The 23,877-nt window shown below is 38.2% G+C and overlaps 1 protein-coding gene across 1 annotated transcript in view; it reads left to right on the forward strand.

Annotated features, from left to right (window-relative positions):
• The window catches only part of TRHDE (thyrotropin releasing hormone degrading enzyme), a 209,891-nt gene that overhangs the window by 151,410 nt on the left and 34,604 nt on the right, over window positions 1-23,877 (forward strand). The window contains exons 10-12 of the mRNA XM_059472905.1: window positions 731-819; window positions 10,166-10,299; window positions 10,398-10,453. Coding sequence (XP_059328888.1) covers window positions 731-819; window positions 10,166-10,299; window positions 10,398-10,453 — 279 coding nt within the window. The remainder of the gene's footprint in view (window positions 1-730; window positions 820-10,165; window positions 10,300-10,397; window positions 10,454-23,877) is intronic.

Raw genomic sequence — 23,877 nt, forward strand, 5'->3', positions numbered from 1 at the left:
AGACATGAAGGAAATAATCCTTTCCATCTGTCCCTAAAAAATATTCACTTCATACAGTCAATTTCTGTTTATTTGGATAAAGATGTTATTTATAACATTTACTTCTAATGAGAAACAATTTGTAGTACTCTATAGGGAAGATGGGGTCTGATTATACCAGTGTATCACCAAACCCACATGTAATATGTTTTGCCCAGTTTGCATATGAATAGGTGGTCATAAATGGTGCCAAGAAGTGGAGATCTGTCCCATTCATTTTGTTTTTTTAAACCAGCAGCAGTGAAATCCCATTGTAGCTTTTTAAGAAGTTGCTAGAAGAGTATGGTATTTTTAACTTTGAAGTCCCTATAAATCAAATCATGTCTTATGTGGAGGTTTTTTCTAAGTAAATGTAAAAAAGTGTTTTTCTTTTTATGACTAATCATTATTTCCTCTTTTGTAAAGGATTTTTAAACTAGGAAAAGCTTTGTTAAAAAGTCCTCATATGATGATAGACTGTGAAAAAATGGGAAATATAATCTAGTTTGGTTTTTTTTTTTAAATAAATTATATTTCTTTGTTTTATTGCTAATGCAAATGCATTTCAAAATCAAAGTAACTTGTTAGAATTCACAGATATTTACACTGCTACTGAGATTGTGTTTTGATTTCTTTGACATGATCCCTGATTGCTGTAAGAAGAATCAGTTCAGTATTTTTGTTCTTAGATTCCCCCTCCTTTGTCTTGCAGCTACTTGTGGCAGATTCCATTAACAATTGCAGTAGGAAATACGAGCCACATCTCATCAGAGGCAATTATATGGGTGTCTAACAAATCAGGTAAAAATAAACTTTCCTCCCGGTGGAATCTCATAAAGCATACTTGTGTTTTCCTCAAATGTATCTTTGGAATTGATCCTAAATAATTGTTTAGTTGCTCTGCACCCAGTTTTAACTGCTTAAAATGGATTGTGAAAAAAGCAGAGCTGGGAAGGGAGGGAGGAGGATGAAGGATAAGCAACAATCTAGATTTATAATATTGCAGAATTTAGACAGTATAATGTAAAGCTTTTACACAGAAACGTAAAGTGCTAAGTATTTTATATTTGGCAAAACATATCAAATCACTGATGAATGCAATTCACTTTATTGATGGGTAAAAGTTAAATGTAATATTGTATAATGAAGCAGATATGATGAGTATGCTTTAGAACACATAGAATTCTAGCATTTTTAACTTGATCCATAGTCTCAACCAGGCCTAAGAAATGGTTGCTGTCATTAAAATTGTCCTTATTGATCTATAAAAAATATTTGTTCTCTCTATTAGAAAACCATATGCTGGAATTCAAAAGTGCAATGTTGTGCTTGCTACGTTATTTTCTTCCTCCTCAGTTCCTGGATGATTGTAACAGTATTAGTTACTGTCTGGAGGAGAGTGAGTGCTAGATGCCAGTGGTTTTTTATCACCTAAGAAAAGAAGCCCACCAAAGAAATTTCATGAAATATTTATCTATTTCCTTAGCACTTCATGCTACATTGTCTGAGAGTTTTGGACTAGAATTAAAGAGAGTGAGGGAAGACATGTGGGAACTTGAATGGAATTATTATATAGAAAGGAAAAGAAGGGTGCATGCATCCCCTTGACATGTGGACTGTAGAGGGAGAACTGACCATTTCTTATATAATTAGAAAGATATAGAGATTTCCCTCTAAGAGAAAATAAATGGGAGAGAGGGGAGTCAAGCCCGTGTGAGATGTTTTTTCTCTTTCCTAAGTTACTAAAATATGTTAGTCACATAGAGTTTAGCAGCCAGAAGGACTGGAAATGAATGGTGTATGGTCAGCCGAAATCTGAGTACCCCAACCTTGTAGTGGTACAAGGTATGTGCTGTTAGCCAGATCGTTTGCAGCCTATGAGAAAGTAACATGTTTTATGCTGCTCCCATGGTAGAATGATCTAGCAGATCTAGCCTGCAGCCAGAGCAATTTTCATATCTAGAGAACATGCTCTCATCAAAGCATATAGGTTCTCTCTTACTTTTCAGAAATTACTATTTTGGCTATACTTTTTAACATTAGCATTTCCAGAATACTTCAAGACCTGTTTGCACAATCAGAGTCTGCCTTAATGACCTGTTCTACTTTTGTCTTTTAGGGCTTGATTGAACTCTCATTGAAGTTAGTAGGAAGGTTCCCACTAACTTCAGAGCTAGCTGATGATCCCATCTCATTAGGTTGCACATGCATGTCTCCCTCCCTTCACTCCCTCCTTCAAAGTTCAGCATGTTACTATTATCTACATAGATGCTTCCTCACTGCCTTTTACTTGCAGGGTGCTGTGGAGGAACAAGTCCATAAAACTGCTACCCACTCTTTTAAGATCTACTGCTTCTGTTGGAATGCTTTCAAGAAATCAACAAATTAATGATGGCCAGTGTGAGCAATTATTTTGGGTTGGCTACTATATAGAAATTAAAGAGGAACCTTTCTGAGTCATCAGTCTCCTGTGTAGCAAATCAATGACACTGTGATCTATTGTCATTATCCTTGTTCTTCCTCATTACTTTCACTCACTTATTCACTTGCTGTACCTCATTGAAAATGAGACTGTAAACTTATGACTACAGCAAGAATGTCCTCTTGCTTCTACTTATTGTGATCTAGGCTGCTATGTATTGAGGCTGGTACACATGATTCCTGGGAGTTTTTCTGCAGCTGGTACGTTTGTTTCATGGGGATGAGGGAGGAATTCTGAGACTCCAAATGAGAATTTCCAGGTTTGATTCTTGTGGACTGGAAGAATTTTGAAGACTTTCTGTTGTACAGAGGACAGTTTCAGTATTGTCCCAGTGGGTAGTCTTGGAAAAAGTCTGCAAGCTGGAGGTGAAACAAGCTGCTGCAGAGGATATTTGGAAGATTGGAAGAGGTCACATTGTTCTTCAAGTGCGTGTAGTTAAATGCAGATATGCAAATCAATTTTGGAATAAATGCCATTCATGAGGGTGTTTTCTGTGCCCTTTTTAGGAAAGAGTAGGCAATTCCTTCTTGTTGACTAAACTGTTGTGCTGAAGGAGCTTCCAGTGTGACTGGAAGAGTGGACAGGAGCTAATGAACAGCTCTCTGGTGACTCAGGGATCTGTTGACTCTGGCTGGCCACCAGGCACCCACCAAACTCACTTTATCACTCCCCTCTGAAGCTGGACACGGGAGACAGAATATAAAAAAGTGTTCATGGATCTTTAATAAAGCCTGAGTTAGAGACCCCTCACCAAGTACTGTCTCAGCAAAGCAGACTCGAAATGGGAGCAGGGTAATGAGAAGTAAAAACAGACCTTAAAATGCCTTCCCCCGCTCTCCACCCCTCCCTGTTTCCTAGCTCTGCCTCCTCTCCCCCAGCGGTGCCGGGATAAACAAACGGGGCTTATGGCCAGTTCATCACATGTTGTTTCTCCCACTGTCCCTCCCACAGGGTGACAGCCTCCTCTCAGACATCCACCTGCTCTGGTGTGGGTCTCCTCCACAGGCTGCAGGTGGATCTCTGCATCCCTGTGGATCCCCATGGGCTGCAGGGGCACAGCTGCCTCACCATGGGCTGCACCATTGGCTGCAGAGGAGTCCCAGCTCTGGTGCCTGGAGCACCTCCTGCCCCTCCTTCTCCACTGACCTTGGTGTCTGCAGGGTTGTTCCTCTCACATGTTCTCACCCTGCTCTTCTCTGGCCACAGTTACATCTGAGCAATAACTTCTTTTTTTCTTCTTCTTGTTCTTAAATCTGTTGTCACAGAGGCATTACTACCAATTCTGGTTGGCCCAGCTTTGGCAAGCAGCATGTCCGTCTTGGACCCAGATGGTATTGCCTCTGCTGGACATGGAAAAGCTTCTGACAGCTTCTCACGCCTCTATGGCATTTCTCTAGCCTCCCCTCTGCTACCAAACCTGCCCATGCAAACCCAACATAGTCATTATTACTGATCACACACCTAATTTCAGCTGCCAATAGGGAAAAGGATTCAAGTTGATGACTACCACTGTGATATCTTGGCATATCACTTAAATCTTCCAATAAAATTAACCTTGTCTGTGGGTTACCTGATAGAAATGAAACCACAGCAGTTTTGAAATAGCTACATATAAAAATACATCAAAACATGTTCCTCCTTTTTTTTTTTGGTGATATTTCGAATAACAGTATCCATCAGGAGTTAACCCTGTGCCTTGCCCTAGCTCACCAAGAATGGTTATTTGCTGATGTAAGAGGCTTTTCCTTCATGTACATCCAGAAAGACAAAAGCAAGAATTGTTGATTTTTGCATCCTCTCTGCCACTGTGTCTGTGACCTCATCAAGATGGTTTTGGATACCTGTTGGTATTTTCATGAACAAAAGGATATGAGGCTGCTCTCCAGCTCTGTGAGACTGACATGAATTTAGGATGATTGAGTTGCTGCTCTTTCCTCATCTTGTCTGTCTCTGGCTACATGCCAGGGGTAGTGAGCATGCAGATCACTGATTGTTCAATATGCTGGGCAGGATCAGTTCAGATAACTGCATCTCACCACAGTTGTTGGCAACAATGCTAGGTCTGTCCGTTCTTCACAGCACTGAAGTGAAGGAACACACTGGAAATTACAGCTGCACAGTGTCTTTTTGAGTCGCAGTTCATTGTCCTTTGCAGGAAATCCTGTAGAGAGGACAGTGCCAGGCCTTGGCAACTTGTTTGACAAGGTGCGTTGTCGCTGTTAAGTAAGAAACAGCACAGACTTACTAGAAGGCTGGTTTGCCAGTTGTTGCCAAGCATAGTTGTTTTACTTTGGATTCTCTTTTTTTGCACATTGTTCTGATACAGATAGACTAGATTGGTCAATTAATTAATACTTTTCACTTGATTGGTTATTTAACAAGACACTTTTCTTATAAACAATCTTTGAGGAAAATAGGAAAACAGAGTAGGAAAACAACACCTGCAGGTTGTTTATAATAACAGGCTATCATCGTTTATCTTCAACTCCTTAAAGTCTCACAAGCCGATTCTGGGAAAAATTATCTAGTTTTCTTGTTCTCTGACCAGGCTGTCGCATCCACAGTGCATAATATCCAAGATGTTTCAAATCTAATATAGTTCTTCCCACCTGTTTGTGGAAGGCACAATGTAGGCATAGTTTTGAAAGCTTTTCATTTTGCAAGTGCTTCTGCCAGTCTCTCTTCTCCTTACCCAATGAACCATATCATTTATGTAACTGTATTTCTGCTCATCAGTTCATATACCAGCCATCAGATGATGGTCCTTTTACTGGGTTCAGTTTGTCTGGTGTGTGAAGTGGAACTGTCTCATTTGCTCTCAGAGTGCTGCACAAAGGTCACCACCACCTTTTCCCTGTTCTCTCCCCATGGCCATAGATGAGGCTGTTCTGCTTCAGGTAACTGTAAACCAGTCACAAAGGGAAAATCTTGTGCTAGAGCTTCCTATCCATGCTGAGGTTGGAAACATCTTGCTAAGATGGCTGCAGTGCTCTTTGTGCCTCAATCTTGCAGGTCTGCTGAATGATAAATTTTACTGGCATTGTGGAAATCATTGATGTTACAAACTTCTGCTCTGTCATATTTCAGGGCTTGTTTCTATTTCTCCTAGATAAGTTGCCTCTTTTGTAGTTGCTATAATGATCAGTGAACATGTATCCATAGTGTTTTGGGGTCAGTTCAAAATCAGTAGTGGGTAGAAAGCCAGGAACCAGCTTTGGACCCATTCCATGCTTATGACTGCTAAGCAGGGCTTGTGGGGATGTGTTGGTGATTTCTGATGAAGCTGTACTAGGTGTGGAAGCACAGGCTTACCTATGCATGTTTCTCCAAATCTAGAACCGACCTTAACCTCAAGTGAGGAGGTTTAGCTAGCATCCATTTCCAATAGGTGAGCAGGGCTTTGGAAAAACACATACTTGCTGTTCCCTGGGAATAATTTTTCTGGTGCTCAGTCTCCAAATAGGAAACATTTCCATGCAACTCAGAAAGTGCTGCTGAACTAGCTGACACAGCTTTAGTCCCTGCCCTTTCCATCCCCACCTCCTATTTATTAACTGATTTGTTATGTTCCAAGGAAACACTCCTTAGATAGACCTCCCTGCCGCAGTTAAAGTGACTGCTGTTCAGATTGCTCCTACTATCTCCTCAGGATTGCCATGAGATGGGGGAAAGAAAGTTCAAGGGTTGGAAGGGTAATTCCCTTCCAACAGCAAGTCCCAATTTACTTTGCCACCTCCTACTAGATAATCTCTACTTTAAGCCACTCAACAGTCAGATTCTCCTCCAGGAAGTGTTTTGTTGAAGTCAGACGCTTCTGAGCTGGGGTTTGCTGGCTGCCTACTGGGGAGCAGAGCATTAGCTGCAGCTTTAGAAAAATACCCTTTCTTTTCTTTTCTGAAACTCAGCTGCTGAGATTTACCTGTGTTGCTTCTAGACTCCACTCCTTCATGTTTCAAAAGTAGGAAGAAGGGAAGCACTGTGAAAAAAGATCAACATACAGGTCCTGCTTTGAGCCTCAGCCAGCTGTAGTTAGGACCAGAGATACAGGACTTGGAATCTTGTGTAATTTTGACAAAATGAGTCAGAATCATTCTCCTTATTCTGACAGCTGAGGATCCTAGCAGAAGACTGCTGCTTACATTGTGCATCACCTTAGTCATTAGCAGTTCCATCATATAGGTTTATTAATGGATAGAAGGGTAATTTGAAGAAAATGTTTTGTGAGATGGAACATGATCATATTTCCTGATGTGCTCCATTTATTGTGCTAATCTCTATACCAAAATATTTTCTTTCAGCATAGAGCTATGTCAACATGGCAAGTGAGATAGATAGAATGTTTTCTTCTTCTCCCTGTATGAAAAGTTCTTGCAAGAAGATATGCAGGATTTAGTAAAGCCAGTATAAATTATTATGAAAGTCCTCATGGAAAACTTTTTTGTCAGCAAAATTTTGCTTGCTGTTGTTGTCAAGAAATTGTGCTATACTTGTGCAGTTGTTTTTTGCAGCAAAATGGAGTTCATTTCCTCAGTAGGGATTCTACTAGCTTAGACCAATTTCTTAGTATGCTAGGAGTTGTATAAGGTAAAGAGTTAAAATAACAACTGTGAGTCAAAAGACTTGAGATGGTACTGGAACTGTGTTTAGCCCATACTTTTGGCAGTACTCTCTTGCAGAAAGGTGCCCTTCTCCCACAACTGCCCCACATGCTGGTTTTAATGGAATTGAAATTGTTGGGAGTGCTCAGAACTTCAAGCTACGTGCGCCTGCTGGAGTAACTATCTCACACTTTGTGAGCAGAAAAACTGGGGAGAAAAATGAGACCCTAACTGAATTTTTTACCTCAAAACAAATAAGTTGAAACGTTTCCTCCTAAATATTTCCTACAAGTATGTGGCAAAACTAGAAGTTTTAGAGCCGTGTTATTTTCTGAGGCATCCAGACAAATCATGACCATGGAAAAACAGTTTCTGATGGAGGACGATTTAAGAAAATGCCCTTTAATCTCACATATAATGGGATATATATTTTTGATTGACTTTTGAGAGGTGAACTAAAACCTTCACAGATGGATTTCATTCCAAATGAAATCTTTGTTGTTGTTTAGAAAGTAGTGAATGGTTTAATGTAGGGTTTAACACTGAGTTACTACCTTTTTGCTAACTATAATACTTTTAACAGAAAACTAATAAAAGTTTTTGTTGTGAGTGGAAACATTACCCAGGTATAGAAATGTTTAGTGCCTGTAATTACCAAAATAAATAATTTCTTTTGTAAGAAAGCATGAGAACTGACAGACAAAAATATCAAATTATAGTAAATTATATAGAACTGTATGAAGAACATGTATCAGGCAGTCCTGTAAAATAGCCACCTCTTTATGTAAGTTGGGAAAGTGTGAAAGATTTCTGTCCTTTATTTCAGGAGAAGGTCAATACATGAGTGGTCTTATTGAAAAATAATAGCAGGAGGTTATGGTTGCATTTAAACTGACTTAAACAGCAATAATGCCATAGTGATTTGGATAGATACTCTCTCCCTTTATAGTGATACATACTGGGGGTGTTGCATAGCGGTTACATGTGAAATAGCTTATTCTGAACTTGTCATATTTGGCTGGGAAGTATCATTCAATACTCTGTTGAAGCATAAGTAATTTCCACACTTTGGAGGTGAAAATGTAATACAAATGCCCAAAGGAGAAAAGGTGCATGAATTTTTTAATTGCATAAGATTTTGAAAATTTCTATTTAATGTGTTTATTTACCCAATTGTTTTTTAATGTGTGCTGATAGCCAATTTGGTATGCTTTTGGGTAGCATTGTAGAGGTGCAAAGATTAGCTAGTTTCAAGCAGCTGCTTTCAGGACTGGTGGCATTTAAAAGTTAGTTTGCAACCAAAGAGCATGGGCAGAAAGCCGTACTGCATTAAGGTGGCACAAGGTTACTGAGGAACAGGATTCAAGTCTTCTCTTAATAGGATGGAGCAATGGGTTGGATCTGACTTGGACCCAAGGAAAAAAGGATTTAAATAGAGCAGCAAGCAAGTCTAAGAGAATTTGCTTAGGACTGATTGGTACTGCTCCTTGTGGAGGAAAGGACACACAAGTGTTACAGCCTTGTTCCAAATCAGATTGTCTGGCAGAAGCATCTTAGGTACTTTGACAGTATGAACACCTGGGAAGTCCACAGAGTTGTAGGACTCAATTCAGATTTCCTCAGTTCTATTTCTGCAGGGTATATTGGATCCCAAAGAATGTGTCTGCTTGGTGCTTTACCACAGATAAAAGAGCAATGACAGTTGAATGGAACAGGCAACAATGGAATTATTCTGGGCTTAATATTTTTAATAAGTGTATTTTTTTAATGGTTTCAGAAATACCTAGGGGAAAAGAGGACTATCTATTTTAATCCTGCAGTTTTTTATCTGAATCCATATGCATAATGAAGGTCCATGAATTTAAACATATGTGTTTTTAAGATTCGGGTCTTGCTGATCTTTGTACTTATTGCACTTTAAAGTAGTAGTTATTTGTGGGCTTGCTGTTAGTCAAGGGAGAAGCACAACTTTTATCTGTAGCCCTAGTTAACTATAATTTCCTCAGAACTTACTTTTATACAAGAAGGACTAAAACAAATAAATTTCTTTGGGAAGGCTATGTACTAGATAGTATGAGTGAATTGTAAAGACCTTACTCCGAACTTTTTTCCCATTTGTTACCTTCAGGGAGTTCAAGCACACTAAAAAATTCTCTAATGGAATTGCATTTTATACCAAATTTCATGTATTTATTTTTTTTTTTTAATGAATGACAAGACTACTCCTTCAACAGTGTAAAAAATAATTTTATTGGTAGAAAAATGTGTTTCTGAATTTTTAGTGAGTTCTTGTTCATGGTTAGTTTTATCAAAATCATTTACTATATTGAAGACTTCTTCCGGGGTGTTGAAGCCTGATGCTTTGTGCCTGATAAAAAAGAAGGGCATGTTGTGAGTTCAGGACATTTCTGTTGCTGAAATTTTGAAATCCCTATTTCTGCAAATTGTTGTGGAGTGCCTGACTGCAGAAAAACAGTAATAAATTTAGACTTTCAGCCCTAAAGTGATTACTTAAAACAAGGGGAAAGATGAAGAACAGCTTAGGGGATATAAGGTTAATTGGTCCAGCTCTAAAGAGGAAGCTCTCAGTGCTTAGTAGGTAGAAGCTGTTCAACTGGAAGTACTTTAATTTAAAATTCAATGTAAAAACTTAATCAAATACATGCAGAAACACTTAAGAATCAATTTTTTTACTCTTCTCTCTATAGCACATTCATTGAGTTTTTTGAGTTACAATTGTAGAAAACTATTTAAGCATGGCCAGAATAAGGGTACCAGACTTAAAGCGGGTACCTCTCATAAAAATAATACTTGCCAGGAAAGAAAAAGCACACTTGAAGTTCTGTGTGTGTAAATGGCCCCCATTTACATGGGAATGTCAGTTGGCATCTCTCTATGTCAGAACAGATGAAAGAAATTATTAATCTAACACGATATTTTTGTTAGTCTTTGAATTAATTTTACTGCCTTCACGTATATTTAAAGAAGGAGAAAATGTAACAGATGCACCTTTAGAATTTTTAAATTTGAAACCAAGACCCCTTCCCTTCTTCTTCTTTGTTTCCAGAACACCACAGAATTCCTGCTTTGGAAGAGGCAAGTTGGTTGCTGGGGAACATCAACCAGACTGGCTACTTCAGAGTTAATTATGATATTAGGAATTGGAAGCTACTAATTAACCAGCTAACAAGGAACCATGAGGTAAGATCCTCTTCTCATCCCTAAAATCTGCTTTCATCGATGAACCTTCACTGTTTCATCACCTTAAATTGTTCAATTTTTGTGCTTGCCCCTCACAGGTTATCTCTGTCAGTAATCGAGCAGGCTTGATTGATGATGCATTCAATCTAGCCAGGTATGTTTTCCTGAAGATCATCTATCCTCATACACACTGCTGCGATAACTCATGCAACCATTAACTTAGCAGTTGAGTGTGTTTCAAAGTTAAGTGTGTTTTAAACACACTTTAGTTTCCCTCCTCTGCTTTTTTTTTTTTTTGTGTAGCTCATAAAAATGGTCTGTAGCACATTCACTACTCTTGATCAATAATTGCCGTAGGGTATTTCCGAGTCTGAAGAGATTTGATCAATTTTGCAGCAAGTTCAATTTAACACTTTGCAGATAAATAATCTCTTTCCTCTTTCTCTAATGACTGAGGGTTTCTTCTTCCATTTCTCCCAGATGTCCTACCTCTCCTTTCTTTTACCACTGATCCTTGTGTTGTATTTAATTTGAGATGGAAGGCACCTTCAAGCTTCAGTAATTTTTTTGCCCTAACTTGAACTATTATATCATTTTTCCAGTATCTTTCTTTTTTTATAATCTGCTAGAACAGACCCCTTTTTTCCTCTGTGGTGCTTTTCAAACATAATGGAAAAGCAGTTCCATTGAGCATTTCTGGAATTTATGCAACATTTTTTGTTTTATTATGATGAGAGCTAATAATTAACACATACAGTGCTGGTTAGGTAGTTCCTTCTTTATAAATGGAGGCAATGGATTGGTCCCCATTTTGAAAGCAATTATGTTGACAGTGAAAGTGTAAAATGAGAGGAAAATAGTGGAACATTTGTAGCTTTTTGATTTTGAGGTACTGGGAACATAGCATTAGCATAGGGTTTTGATTGCATAATAACAGATTTAATTGTAAAATTGCAAATAATGGGATTTTACTTGCGCTGTCATGTCAAAGGGAGCATGAAAAGAATTCCTGATACTAGTGTCTTTACATTTACCTACAAATGGTCACTGGGGCTGTTTGGGCTTCAGTCACAGTGTCACAGCTCAGTGATGTTCTAGCATCACTGCAGTAAAAACACAGTTGCGTGCCCTACCACTCTGTTCCTGCTGCTGACATGAAGTAGTGATTAGCCCTTACTTAACAATCCAGAGATGTAGTAGGGAAGAAGGTATCATGAGGAGAGGTGTATCCATTTGCTTTTGGCATGGCCCTTCATTCTTGCTTTGTGACATCTTCCCATTGGTAACAGTAAAAACTATGAAAAGGTCATTATTTGACCTATTCAGTAGGTCATGATTTGTGTACTCTCTGACTAGAAGACTATTGCAGATTATTCTGAAATATTTAGACTATTAGAACTACCAGATGTTGAGTAAATTCATAATCTGTTCAAATTTTATTTAATTTTGAAACCTCAGAGAAGTAGTATGCTGTTACATAGAGCCAGTACATCACCTTCTTTTTCCATGCACTTAATGCAGTCAGATGTGTCTAGACTTCCCTGAAAGTCTAGATCATTAAAAAAAGCTGTTTCTTAAGCCAGTTTTTGTAGGTGAGTGGTTTTCTTTGGAGTCAGTACTGAGCCAGTGCTCTAGGATGTCTTGTTCATAGAGTATTAAGGTGAGGTCTTGATTAAAGACCCAACCTGAATCGTCTGACCAAGTTTCATCTACCTAAAAATCACTCAAAAGATTAGATGAGTAGTGCATTCCCCACTAATTTGCTGAAGTACTTTTATGGGGATACTTGGGAATACTAGAGCCAGCACCTTTTTCAGAGGTAACTACACTAGAACCTTATGAAGTCTTTCACAAGATTTCACATTAAAAAAACCCTTGACTTTATTTTATTAATGATGGTCTGCAGCAGACTGCTGCTGCATTTGGTCTTCATGCACTGTGGAAAAAAGTAGTGGAGCTATATATGTATATCTAGACACATGTGCATACATGGATATCACTTAAGAGGAAATATTCTTCCAATAGGGACATGCAGCTAGACTCCTGTTTCCAGAGTCCTGTCAATAGTGTTACCTTGAGTGTGTGCCTTACAAGCCAGTTTGGATCTGTTTGCAAACAGTAGATTTATGGTCTGTAGTTCAAGAGTAGCAATAAGATATGTGGACCTGGCTAAACTTGCCATGTAGGGTATACTTCTTGTTGATCTTTATTACATTGTTAATCTGTCTTGGTTTGAAAAGACAGGTGTCTGTTAAGGAAGGCAGGATCCTCTCTTGAAATGGAAAATGTAAACCCCCTCCCTCCAAATTACTATAATTTTGAAATTAGGAGGCTCTCAGGCAATGATATGAGAATAGGAATAACAGTTTTTGACTAGGAAAACTAAAAAGCCCCAAATGCAATAATACAAATGAAAAAAAAACCACTGACAGAGTCAGAATATGACCTGACACTGTCTTGGTCAGGGTGTTGGTAGCAGTCCAATTGGATGGTGGCTGCAGTCCTCCTGCAGTGACAGATGTGGTTCTGTTGAAGCACGGATCCTGTGGAAGGGTGGAGTTTTCCTCTGAAGGTCTGGTGGTGGTGTAGATGGGCCTGGTTTTCCTCTGGGAATCCAGTGGGGAAGAAAGCTGCTCCTCTGGGAATCCGGTGGGAAAAGGCTGCCTGTGGTGTTCCAGATCTCAGGTTATATAGTAGGCAGGAATGCTTGGCTCCTCCCCCTGGGTGGAGCAGCTCCCAATGGGATGATGTAATTTTATCAGTCATGCAGTGACACTCAGTGGCCCATTAACAGAAGATGCTTCCTGGAGGGAGGATTGGTCTGTGGAAGAGACAAAGAAAACTGCCCAATTAACAGAAGATAACTGCCCCACCTCTAAGAAATGGCAAATAGAATGCACACCTCCAGCTACATCTTTCAACCTAAGACTATCTATCATCTTCCTATTTAAAAAAAAAAACCAAAACCAATTATAATGATGCTGAAGTTATTATGATTGGCTGGCTGAGAGTATGGTAAGTTTTTAGGAAAAGCTTGGTATTTTGTATTTTCATTCTCCTTTTCCCCAGACCAAAAAAAAAGACCAGGCCTAATACATGCTATGTTCCTCTATGATGAATAGGACTAGAAAGGCATTAAGAGACACTTAACAGGATGTTGAGGACCGGCCTTGATGTCAAAGCATCAGAATTAAGAATAAGAAAGTAGTTGGAAAAGCTCTTGCTAGGAGAGCCAATGGGAATTGAACCCTGATGCTGCAGTGTGGTGTAGCTTCTCCTGCCACATCTGGGACTTTGATGTGACACGGCAGTGATCCTAAAACAAGCTCTGAGGGCTATCAGACTAACACAGACTCTTTCAATTTTCTGAAAAAGTCACTGTTCAAAAGGCCACCATCAGCCTAAAAGCAGCTTAGCTTTCCCTCCCCTGGCTGCAAGGTGCAGTGCAGAAAGTTGCCCCACTTTATTTTGGAGCAGTACCATAGTTGGATGTGCTGTGCTGGTTCAGTGTCGTGTCCAATGCACAGTGAGCATTTCTCCCTGCCTGTATGACATTACGTGATGGGGACATTAAACACGTGCACTTGTCTCTGCCTGTGACGTGAGAGAAGGTCAGTAACCTTATTGACCAGACATAGAAGTAGTACTTGGTAGTTCACATCTGATTTCTGAGAAGACTGGCTGTTTTTAACAGTAATTCAGTCCTCAGTTTTGGTCCCTAGTTGCAGTGATGTGTTTTGTTGTAGTCTACAACTATAAGCATGTATGTTTTGAGAGAGGGAAGAGAACTGTGGAATACATACTTTAATTCTAATCCCTAGCTATCATTTTTAATGCTAAATAATGCAAAAATTTAAACATAATTTCTTAAATTCATGCTGGTCCTTTCAAAAATTGCTTCTAATGTAAACAGTTTTTTTTTACTGTCCTGTGGAGACTGCATTTCTTCAAAATACCCTGTCCTCCTTAGAAACTTCTAAAGTACTTCCTACTTGATGCAGATAATACCAAAAGATTTTGACTGAATTTTTCCACTGTTATAATATTGTCTGTCCTAATATGATTATTTCTGTGTCATTATACAGCTAATTGATTTGTTTGTGGAACAAGTGCCACTCTTCTCTATAGTAAAATTTAATAATATTTAAAACTTGAGAAAAATGAAAGAAAATGCTCATATAAATTGTTTTGGAATGGCACGTTTTATTTTTTTAAAGGTGTCTTTGATTTCATTCCTCTGAAATGTTTATTATCCTTCTACTGACCAGCACAGTGATTTCTTGAAAATCAACAACATAAATGAAATGATGCTACCAAGGAATATTTAAAACTCTGTAGCTTTTAATTGCATTTTCTTGGGTCCATTTTATATGGAAATGCATTCCTTCATCTTCCTTCTTGCTGTATTTTGGTTTATATAACATTCATCAAGGAGAGTTGAGTGGAATAAAAACGACAAAAGAAAGTTACAATTTGTTTGTTTTTCAGATTTTTAAGCATAATTCTTGGCTGTAGTGCATGCACATACCCTTATGGTTTAAAAAGCTGTATCCTTGGCAGAACATAGAATAGCACCTTGACACTCCCTCTTCCCTTCTTCTTGAAGATTCTTTATCTTTCTGTTTGCATGAGGTTTCAGTAGAATTTAAAAATTTGTTAATTCTAGTAAATGATGCTAGTAAATGTTGACTGAAAAAGCCCAGAAGCCATGAGAAGACAAACAGAACTGTGGTTCTTATCTAAGTTTAGACAGAGCAGAGGGCAAGTTTGGTAGCTCCAATAAGCAGCATCACAATAATTAACACAAGTTTCACTGTTTCATAAGAGTGTGAATAACCTTGTCAACTTCTCATGTCTTTCTCTTTCCTTAAGATAAGGGGTCAGTTAGTGAGTATATGGGGTGGGATGCCCCCCAATTTACTTTAAGCATCCCGAAGATAGACCTGTAATTGTGACATGAAAGAAACATACACCTGACCGCTCAAAACCACTTAACCACATAAGATAAAGTACTCACTTAATGTTAGGAGTGTTGTGTCATCCCTGGTTCTTCCTTGATGGGTTCTAAATCTTCATAAAAGATTTCTCTCATTAAACTGGTTGCCTTGGTCTAGTATTATGTGAAAGAAATAGGTCTGGTTAATGTTTAATGTTAATCAGTGTTGAATCAGATGTGACTGTGAATATCTCTTTTACTGTCATCTAAAATCACTGTTGTTGTTTCCAGTTCTGTAAGCACTGAATGAGAAAGCACAAAGTGGTGTTGTTGGTAATTGTTCTTAGGCTCCAAGGATGGATGACTGTGTTGGAGTGCTGTCCATTGCCATGCACAGATTAAGGGCAGGTTGAGCTATACTCTCTTCAATGAAAGAGCCCCTGTAGGCTTCACAAATACAGAGATCTGTATCAGAAATTAGCAACAAGAAAAAATGTACCTTCAGAATTTTCTGTGAACTAAGTGACTTCCATGCTGTAGATGGCCTTCATAAGTGTTCTGTCAGAATTTCCTACATCAGACCAAAACCAGGATCCTGGTGCAAATAGATAAATGATCAATTATGATGATTGTTTTCCTGTTGTTAAACAATTCTTTGTGGCTTGTTTCTTTGCAAGCTGTGAGTTCTGCTGACTCTATAAAACCCATGTCTGAGGGCAAGAGAAAAGGCAGTGCCAACCTAGTTTTCAAAATATAAATCCAAGTTATCTCCCTTCACATAAATGTATCTTTAACAGCTGGTGCATTTGACTCCAAGATTGATTCCAGAAGTAAAATACTGAAGTAAGCTAATGGTGACTCCAGATCACTTTCTCATCAGCTTTTAGAGAGAAATTAATTTAAAAAGTAAGTCTTGCTTAATCAAGTATAGTTTTTGGATTTGTAAAATCATGTCTTTAGTACCCCCTATTTTATTGTTTCTTAAAAAATTGATTTCTGGCTGTGGAATCTTGACACTAAGGAAAAAAAAAAATCCATTCAGCTACCTGAGGCAGCACCAACCCACATAATGATTAGCTGTTCTTATTTCTGGAAAATGATAGTTAACTCATCACTAGGACTGCAGTTCATATACTTCCATAAAAAATCCAGAATTATTCTTGAAATGTCTGGTGGAAATACATGTATTGCAAAACTAAATTATGGAATTGAAATGATCTTCCTTGCTGTTTCCCTTCAGAGAGATTAAGATTTCATTTCTTGTAGCATTTTAAGTCCTCCAAAATATGTGGGCTAATTGGTTCCGTGTTATGCTTGTTTGTGCTACTTCAAGTTCTGTTCAGTGTAATGCCGGGAGAAGTCAAGGCATTTGAGGGTCCATGTGAAATTCTGGGTCTGGATAATAAGTAGGTGACAAAGATAGAAATTCTCATTGCAATTAATGTACTTCAAAATGCTTCAAAATTTCAACAGCCGCATTCAGGGTTGTTGACTTTGTTTTGTTGGGCTATTCAGAAACAGTCATATAGGATCCATTTAAATTAGTCAACTGCAGTTCTACTCTAGCCTTCATCTTTACTCATGATTGCATTTTCTAATAGTTCAGCTCTGAGGAAAACAAGATGTGTTATGCAGCTCCCTTAATTAGTGCCTCTGAGTATGAGCTAAGGGAGTTATAGATCAATACTTTGTATCACGCTTGATTAATAGTGGTATAGATTTACTGTTTTAATAAATGAGGCCTCATCTGAATTATTTCAGCAGATGCCATAGTAACTCTTATTCACTGTCAGGCAAATTTTGGTGATGGTTCACTAGCAATTGATTTACATATGGTTTCCAACAGAAGTTGTTTGGTTTCTTTTGACATAAATACTCTCTCAATGGGCCAAAGTAGATGTGCCTTTTTTAGAGAAAATAGAAAGTTTCAATTATTTTAAGGTAGCTATAATTCATTCCATATGCTGCATGTCAGTCCGTATGTTTTGTGACATATCACAGCATTGGTATCTGCTTTATGTGGCCATACATATTTCAGCTAACATTTGCATTTGTTTGTAACAAGAGGAACCAAAGCAATTCCTGCAACTAAGCACACTAAAAGCCAATTCTGCTTTTGTAGTATGTGTGTAATTTGTGCATCTGATCCTGTTACATAGCTAAAGGCAGTAAAGCAAATTGTACAGCACATTCCAGGAAAGCGTTGGTGCTGTTGGTGTGAGAGTGTCTTGAAAGATACAACTACCTGCTGAGAATCAGGGAAGAAGTTGAAGGCTCTTCAGCATGTACTACAACCAATCCCGTAGATCTCACTGCAAAGTGTTTGGTGCAGAGGGAAGGTCTTGGTCTAGTCATATCCCAGCAAAATTTGCCAAAATTATTTCTGGTACTTCTGATTAATTATAGCAGTAATTGTTTTGTCCTGTAAGCTACATTAACTCTATTCTTAGCCAAACCCAGAATGAACTGTCAGGAAGACTTGACTCTGGTTTCAAGGGAGTGACAGAGTTATTTTTAGCTAATGGTGTTAACTCATTCTCTTTTTACCACATAGTCTTAGTCTCAGAGTTCAAGCTGGTCTCTGGAGTCAGCTTGGTATGGATGTATCGTTTTGCAGTGCAGCTGCCAGGGGCTGCTGTGTAGTGAGAGTGCAAGGGAACAGTATCTGAAATTTGTTTTGTGAGTATTAATTGAACCAGAATTATGCTGAATTATGCTGAATTATGCTTCAAAAAACACTGGAGTCTGAGGTTAAAGAAGAAGAGGAATTAATGAGTGGAGCTTGCTGAAGGCTTCTTTGCAACTTCAAGTACTGGAAACAGAGCTAAGAGCTGCAAATACGGCTTGGCTTGAGGAATATGTGTGGGTGGGGTAGGGGGAAGTTTTTGTACAGCCTCAAAACCTGTGGCATTCTTTGGGAACCCAATCTTCTCATAGCAAGCATACATCCATTCCCTGGGACTTCATATCATTTACATAGCCCTTTTTCTTCCCCACAGCTGTCTGATCAGCCCTAGTCTCTACCTCCTTCAGCTGTCCTCTCAACACAAGCAGCTTTTTGACCCCTTACCCCAGAACCCGATTACTTACCTTTCTATGGGTCTGACAGACCTACAGTGGAAATATCTCCCTAGTGTGCAGAGCAAAAGATCCTTCTGCTACATTGGTTAAGGTAGCAAAATCAAGGCACTCTGAGAAGCTGGAGGTGCTAAATACCTTGACTTTCCTAGCATCAGCAAAGGGTATATGAATGAAGGCATAAGCCAACTTTTGTAGTTATAAAAGACAAGACTGATGCCTCACTAGCATAAAGAAAGAAGTCTGACAGGCTAGTCACTGCTTTGCCTCCTGTTTTGATCTGACTGCACCATTGCCTCTCAGAAATTATCCTACTTTTGAGCTTATCTGATAGCTGTTGACCAAGATTGTTGTCTAGAGGAGGTCTGGTCTTTGTTCATGTATGCTCTGTCTCCTCCAATGTTGTAATAGATTAGCTCCTTCCTATCTGGCTAGAAGTGTGTTTTTCTCTATCCAGAAATCAAGCAATAAATGACAGGAAGGACTGTGTTATGACTAAGGCACAGGGACTGAAGTAACCTGGGATGCTGTTTCTGCTGTAGTCTTCCTAGGTCATCTTAGTAAAATAACTTAAATTGTTTGTGTCTTCTTCCTCTCTGCAAAGTGGAGATAAGAGAATAGGTGAGGATTTAAGAGAATTTCAGAGAATCTTTTATTATAAATATGTTTATTGGGAATTGCTTTTAGAAAAGGAATATCCAATTCTGCAGATATTGTGGCAAACAAAATATGGATTGTATGTGTGTGTTTTCAGGATCGGAATTCTGTGCTGTCCATATGAAGTTTCTAGCTTTTAAACACATATTTCACTTGGGTGACTGATATGCAAATTATAAACATTAGACCAGGCAGACAGGGAGTGTTGAAAAAGTATTCTGCATAGTAATAAACTAATTCAATTTTGATTCTGCTCAAACATGCTCTCATAGATATCATCACCTGTTGACAACTTAATGAATAGAAGAGCTGTTTCATTCTACCCTTCCCAACAAAAATCACCGAGAAAGAAAATAAATAACATTTATAATAATTGAGTCATCTGAAATTGATGTCTATTAGCCCCTGAAATAGATTCAAATTTCTTTACTTAATGTAACCCTGTGAATTACATACTTCTCAAAAATCATGGTTTCATGATGATGAAAAACATGACATACCTTATTGCATAGCCTTAATTTTTAGCAGCTAGATTATTCCTTTTCTTCTTGTATTTCTCCTTTTAAATTCATTTTTCTTTCATATGGAGAAGAAGAGGAAAGGAGAGATTGTGAACTACAATTTGAAGGAATTTTTTTACAAGCATAGAGGGGTTTAAATTTGAGGTTTTCTTCTGTTTTCAACAGAGGTGAGTAATTGAAATTAATATTAGTCTTTGCTTATGTGGCAACTCTAAAACTGTGCAAGATAATTTAAGCCACATAATACTCCGATAATTGCATTGAATTTGAACTATTCTTTGTAGGATGCTTCAAATGCACTTGTGGGGAGTTGAATGTCACTTGAAGAGTCCTTAAATATTTAGCATGTGAGAAAGCATAATAAGAAGCAGGCTTCACTTCAAACTGTCTTACTCTCTGAATCTTTTAATGTTGGAGACATTGAATGCTAATTAAATGTAGTTCTTAAAATGATCTTGTAAGCCAAAAATTGCTGTTGTATTCATCAAAGAGCAGATATGCATTCCTCTCCTGTTTACGTGGAGGTCCATAGCTGGTACAGATCATAATGTCTCCATCAAGTCACTTTGGCATCTTAGAAAAATAAAGTCCTTACATGGTCCTGATGTAAAGTCAGCTCAGTCCTGGGAGGGAAGTATGAGGCAGATTATTCTTTGATACTGGAGATCACAGGGCCTTTTTTACAGATTGTCCATTTCTATGATAAAACATTCTTTCTGCAGCTTCTGTGTTTGAACATGGTACCAGTCATCTTAAGTTTTTTAATTCGTTGACTTCTAGCCCTGCTGGAGTTGAAGGGGATGTCTGTGACTACAAGAGTTAATTTCCCAGCTCTATGAGTTGCCTTGCCCAAAGCTTTTTTGACATGTCAAGGTTCAACGTACATGTTCTTACTCAGCTATCAAGGAATTGCTGTTAAAGTACTGTGGACAAGAATATCCTGAATACATTGGTAGAGACACTAGTCCTTGATAGGTCCTGAAAAAATGAAAAAGGCAGATAAAGTTATATGTGGATGTTCATTGGTGCCAAGTTTCTCTGAGTTATTCTATTCCACATGCCTGACTGTTAAGATAAAAGAATGAATCAACTGTTAAGAATCCTAACTTGCTTTAAACTGTCTCTAGGAGTTAATGAGTATAGTCTAATTATTCATATATTGCACATGCACAGAAACAGAACTGATGTTAATCTGAGTTGCACATCTGTGTTCTGAAGAGCTGCATTTTACCCCTTCAAAATTACCCAGACAAAAAGCTAGTCATGTTTTACACATTTCTGAGAAACAAGACAAGGCAGGGTGAGTTTTAAACCAGCAGCAAGTAAATCACCTCATTTCCATTGTTTCTGTAATGCAGACCAGTTTGCTGCCAGCTTGGATTTTCTAATTTTGATTTAAACACATGACTTATAATGTCTTTCTTGGGTGGTGGGACTAAAGGATTTATGGTGCCCTTGTATGTGGGACTCTCATCACTGTATGGCAACCCTGTCGTTTTTGTGACAGAGTCTGTTTGACTGCTGCTGGATTTATGATAGAAATAATTCAGAACAGAGTAATAATTTTCCCTTGGCAATTACACTACCATTTGGTACTTTGTCCCTAAGGGGAAAATGAATGTGCTGGGATCTGTCCATAAGTTCAGTGGCTCAGTGTAAAGAACAAATCAAGGTCAGAATGCAGTTGAGTACACACTGATGTTTCATAATATAATCTAGATCTTCTGCTTTTATCTGACTCATTAAAACCTCATGTAATTTAAAGATTATTTTTGATTGCCATGAAATTTTTATTGGGAATTATTTGTGAGGGATATGCCACTACCATGTTCAGTACTTTCTTTTTCTCTTCATTACCACTTTTCTCTTTAGCAATGGCTACTGTAGCAACTTCTTCAGTGTAAGCAGGATAGTACCTTGCTAAGCACTGGTGCTTATGATAGTATATGATATGATATCATAAACCACATAATACTTAAATATAAGTTCTGGAAAATCTTTTTCCACCTCTGTCCTTCCATAAAAATGATAGACCACATTTTCAATACAGTTCATCAGCAGTCTCCTTTGGCATGAAAAACCTGCTGAACCAGGATGTTTATATAGAGGTAATCTGTCTAATAACTAAACCAGATCTTTTTGCCAGTCCACGTTCCTGTTCTCCTGTTCTCCTGTTCAGTTTGGCAGGCAACTGTGAAATCAGGAACTTAGATAGCAAGACAAAACTCATGTGGTGCCGTGTTTCTAACACATGTTCTTGTGTGTTGTGGTGGCTACAGAATGATTCACGTGGTGGTAAACTGATGGAGTTAGGACAGTTACGTAGAAATTGATAAAGCAATGAAGCATATCAAAATGTGATCTTTTTGGTTAAATTTTGCTTTTGTAGTCATGTGTTTCAAATGACTCAGTATGGGGAAAGTTGGATTAGAGAGGGCTTGTAGAGGCTGTTTTTAGTCTAGGCTGCTTTCTGCATGACCCATGATGTCAGATCAAAACTCTCTAATCTGAAATACTGTTAAGAGGGATGTCTGCTTTTCATAGTTTATACTGAAGATATGTAAACCACAAATAATTTTATATATAACATGAAATAGATCTGTTGGTACTCTTCTATGAATATTTACAGGGCAAAAGAGCAGAGCTATGATATTCTTATCTCCTCATGACAGAACAGTACTGAAATAGTAGTGTTCCTAGGATATCCATTGCTAGAGGTCTATATAAAAAAATAAAAATCTGTCAGGAATGGCACTGGTATGAATCTGCTTTGGGTAGGAAGACACTAGATGAGTTCTTAAGGCTCTTTTAATTCCAGGCACTATAGATGAAATTTTGTAAACTTTTTAACCTTGCCCTTGAGAAGTGTTTTACCTGAACATCAGTATGCTTTCAGCCACTGTTTAGGTATCAACACTTATTGAAGTGAAGGGGAGATGACCATCCAGTTGATGCATCGAACTCCGATTTATTGATCGATCAGTCACTTTATATAACAGTGTTAATTAACTTCATGCATATTGCAAAATCCAAGCTCACGATAGGTTAACAGAGAAAACTCTAACCACTCCTTTTGTTTTACAATACCTATGATTGTTTATTAAAAACAGAACTAGCGTTCCCACTGTGATATGAAAGGTTCCCAAAACTTCCATATCTGTTCCCAGGGTGCCATCTTTTCCTAGAGAGGGTGTTTTGCTTGTTATGGGAAGACTGCCTGAGAACCTTATTGTTTATAAAGTGATGCATGAGAGAGCCTAATTGTTTATAGAAATCAAGCCTGGGAACTGCTTTTGGAACTGCTTTACAACTACCTTTTACTTTTCTCTCAAGTGTATGCCTTCATGGCCTTTTTCTTTAAGCCATGCTTGAACTAAACTCTCCACAAACACTGTTTGATTAACTAATTTATCTGTTAAAATGCTTGCCAAAATTATCCCAGATTCTTCCTCTATGTAATTTTTTAAAGGAAGAAATACATGCTTGCTAAGATTCCCAGTTGGCTACTGTAGACATACCTACAAAAAACTGAGCCTGTTTCAGACTAGACATAAGATTGGACATCACAGCATTTCTGTGACATTTATGCTTGTCACCTCGTTTCAGTATAGCTCATAATCAGTTCTTCCCCTAATGACAGACAATATTTCGATTTTCCTCCAAGATGGCTAGGCTAGAAAAGAACCTTCTCTCTTAGCCCTGTCGCTTACGCATTTGGACTTTGACAGGCAATATCTGATAGTAATTTTGCTGGACTTAAAGATAGCAATATGATTGATGGCTAAAAAGACACAAGAAAAATAAGGATTTCTATCATTGACCTTCCAGCGACTTTCTTGAAAGAGAGAGTAATAAGTCAAGCTGCATGTGTACAGTATGTACTAGCCTTACACTCTGTAGTACTATTGAGTGAATATTTCTAGGCAATTATGTGTCAGGGAAATTATTTTACAGCTTTGCTTTTGATGGGAAGGTTGATATTTTTAGGTTTTTTATTATTGCTAAAATGATTGTGAAACATTTCTGTTTAACATTTCCACAGATCGGTGTTTTTCAAACAGATTTCACAGAGAAGCATAGAACAGGTTCATTTTCTGTTCTGCCTTTTCCCCTCATTTTGGTTATTGTCCTACTCCAGAAATGCTTTTGCTGACCAGATCCTATATAACCATCTTTGAACCTAGTTTTTTGAGGTTAGTGAAGGAGAATCCTAGAATCATGCCAGCATCGTTTGTCTGGTTTGCCACTGTTCAAGTGAGCCCAGTGCATCTTGCTGAATGCAGTATTCCCTGGGAAAGAGGAGTCTTGAAGTTTCTCTTAGGACTGGACAAGCTTTTAGTGTAGACTGAGACTGAGGCTGTACTAAAATACAGAATTTAAGAAACC

This window comes from Ammospiza nelsoni, chromosome 5 (assembly GCF_027579445.1).
Source record: "Ammospiza nelsoni isolate bAmmNel1 chromosome 5, bAmmNel1.pri, whole genome shotgun sequence".
NCBI classification, from domain to species: domain Eukaryota; kingdom Metazoa; phylum Chordata; class Aves; order Passeriformes; family Passerellidae; genus Ammospiza; species Ammospiza nelsoni.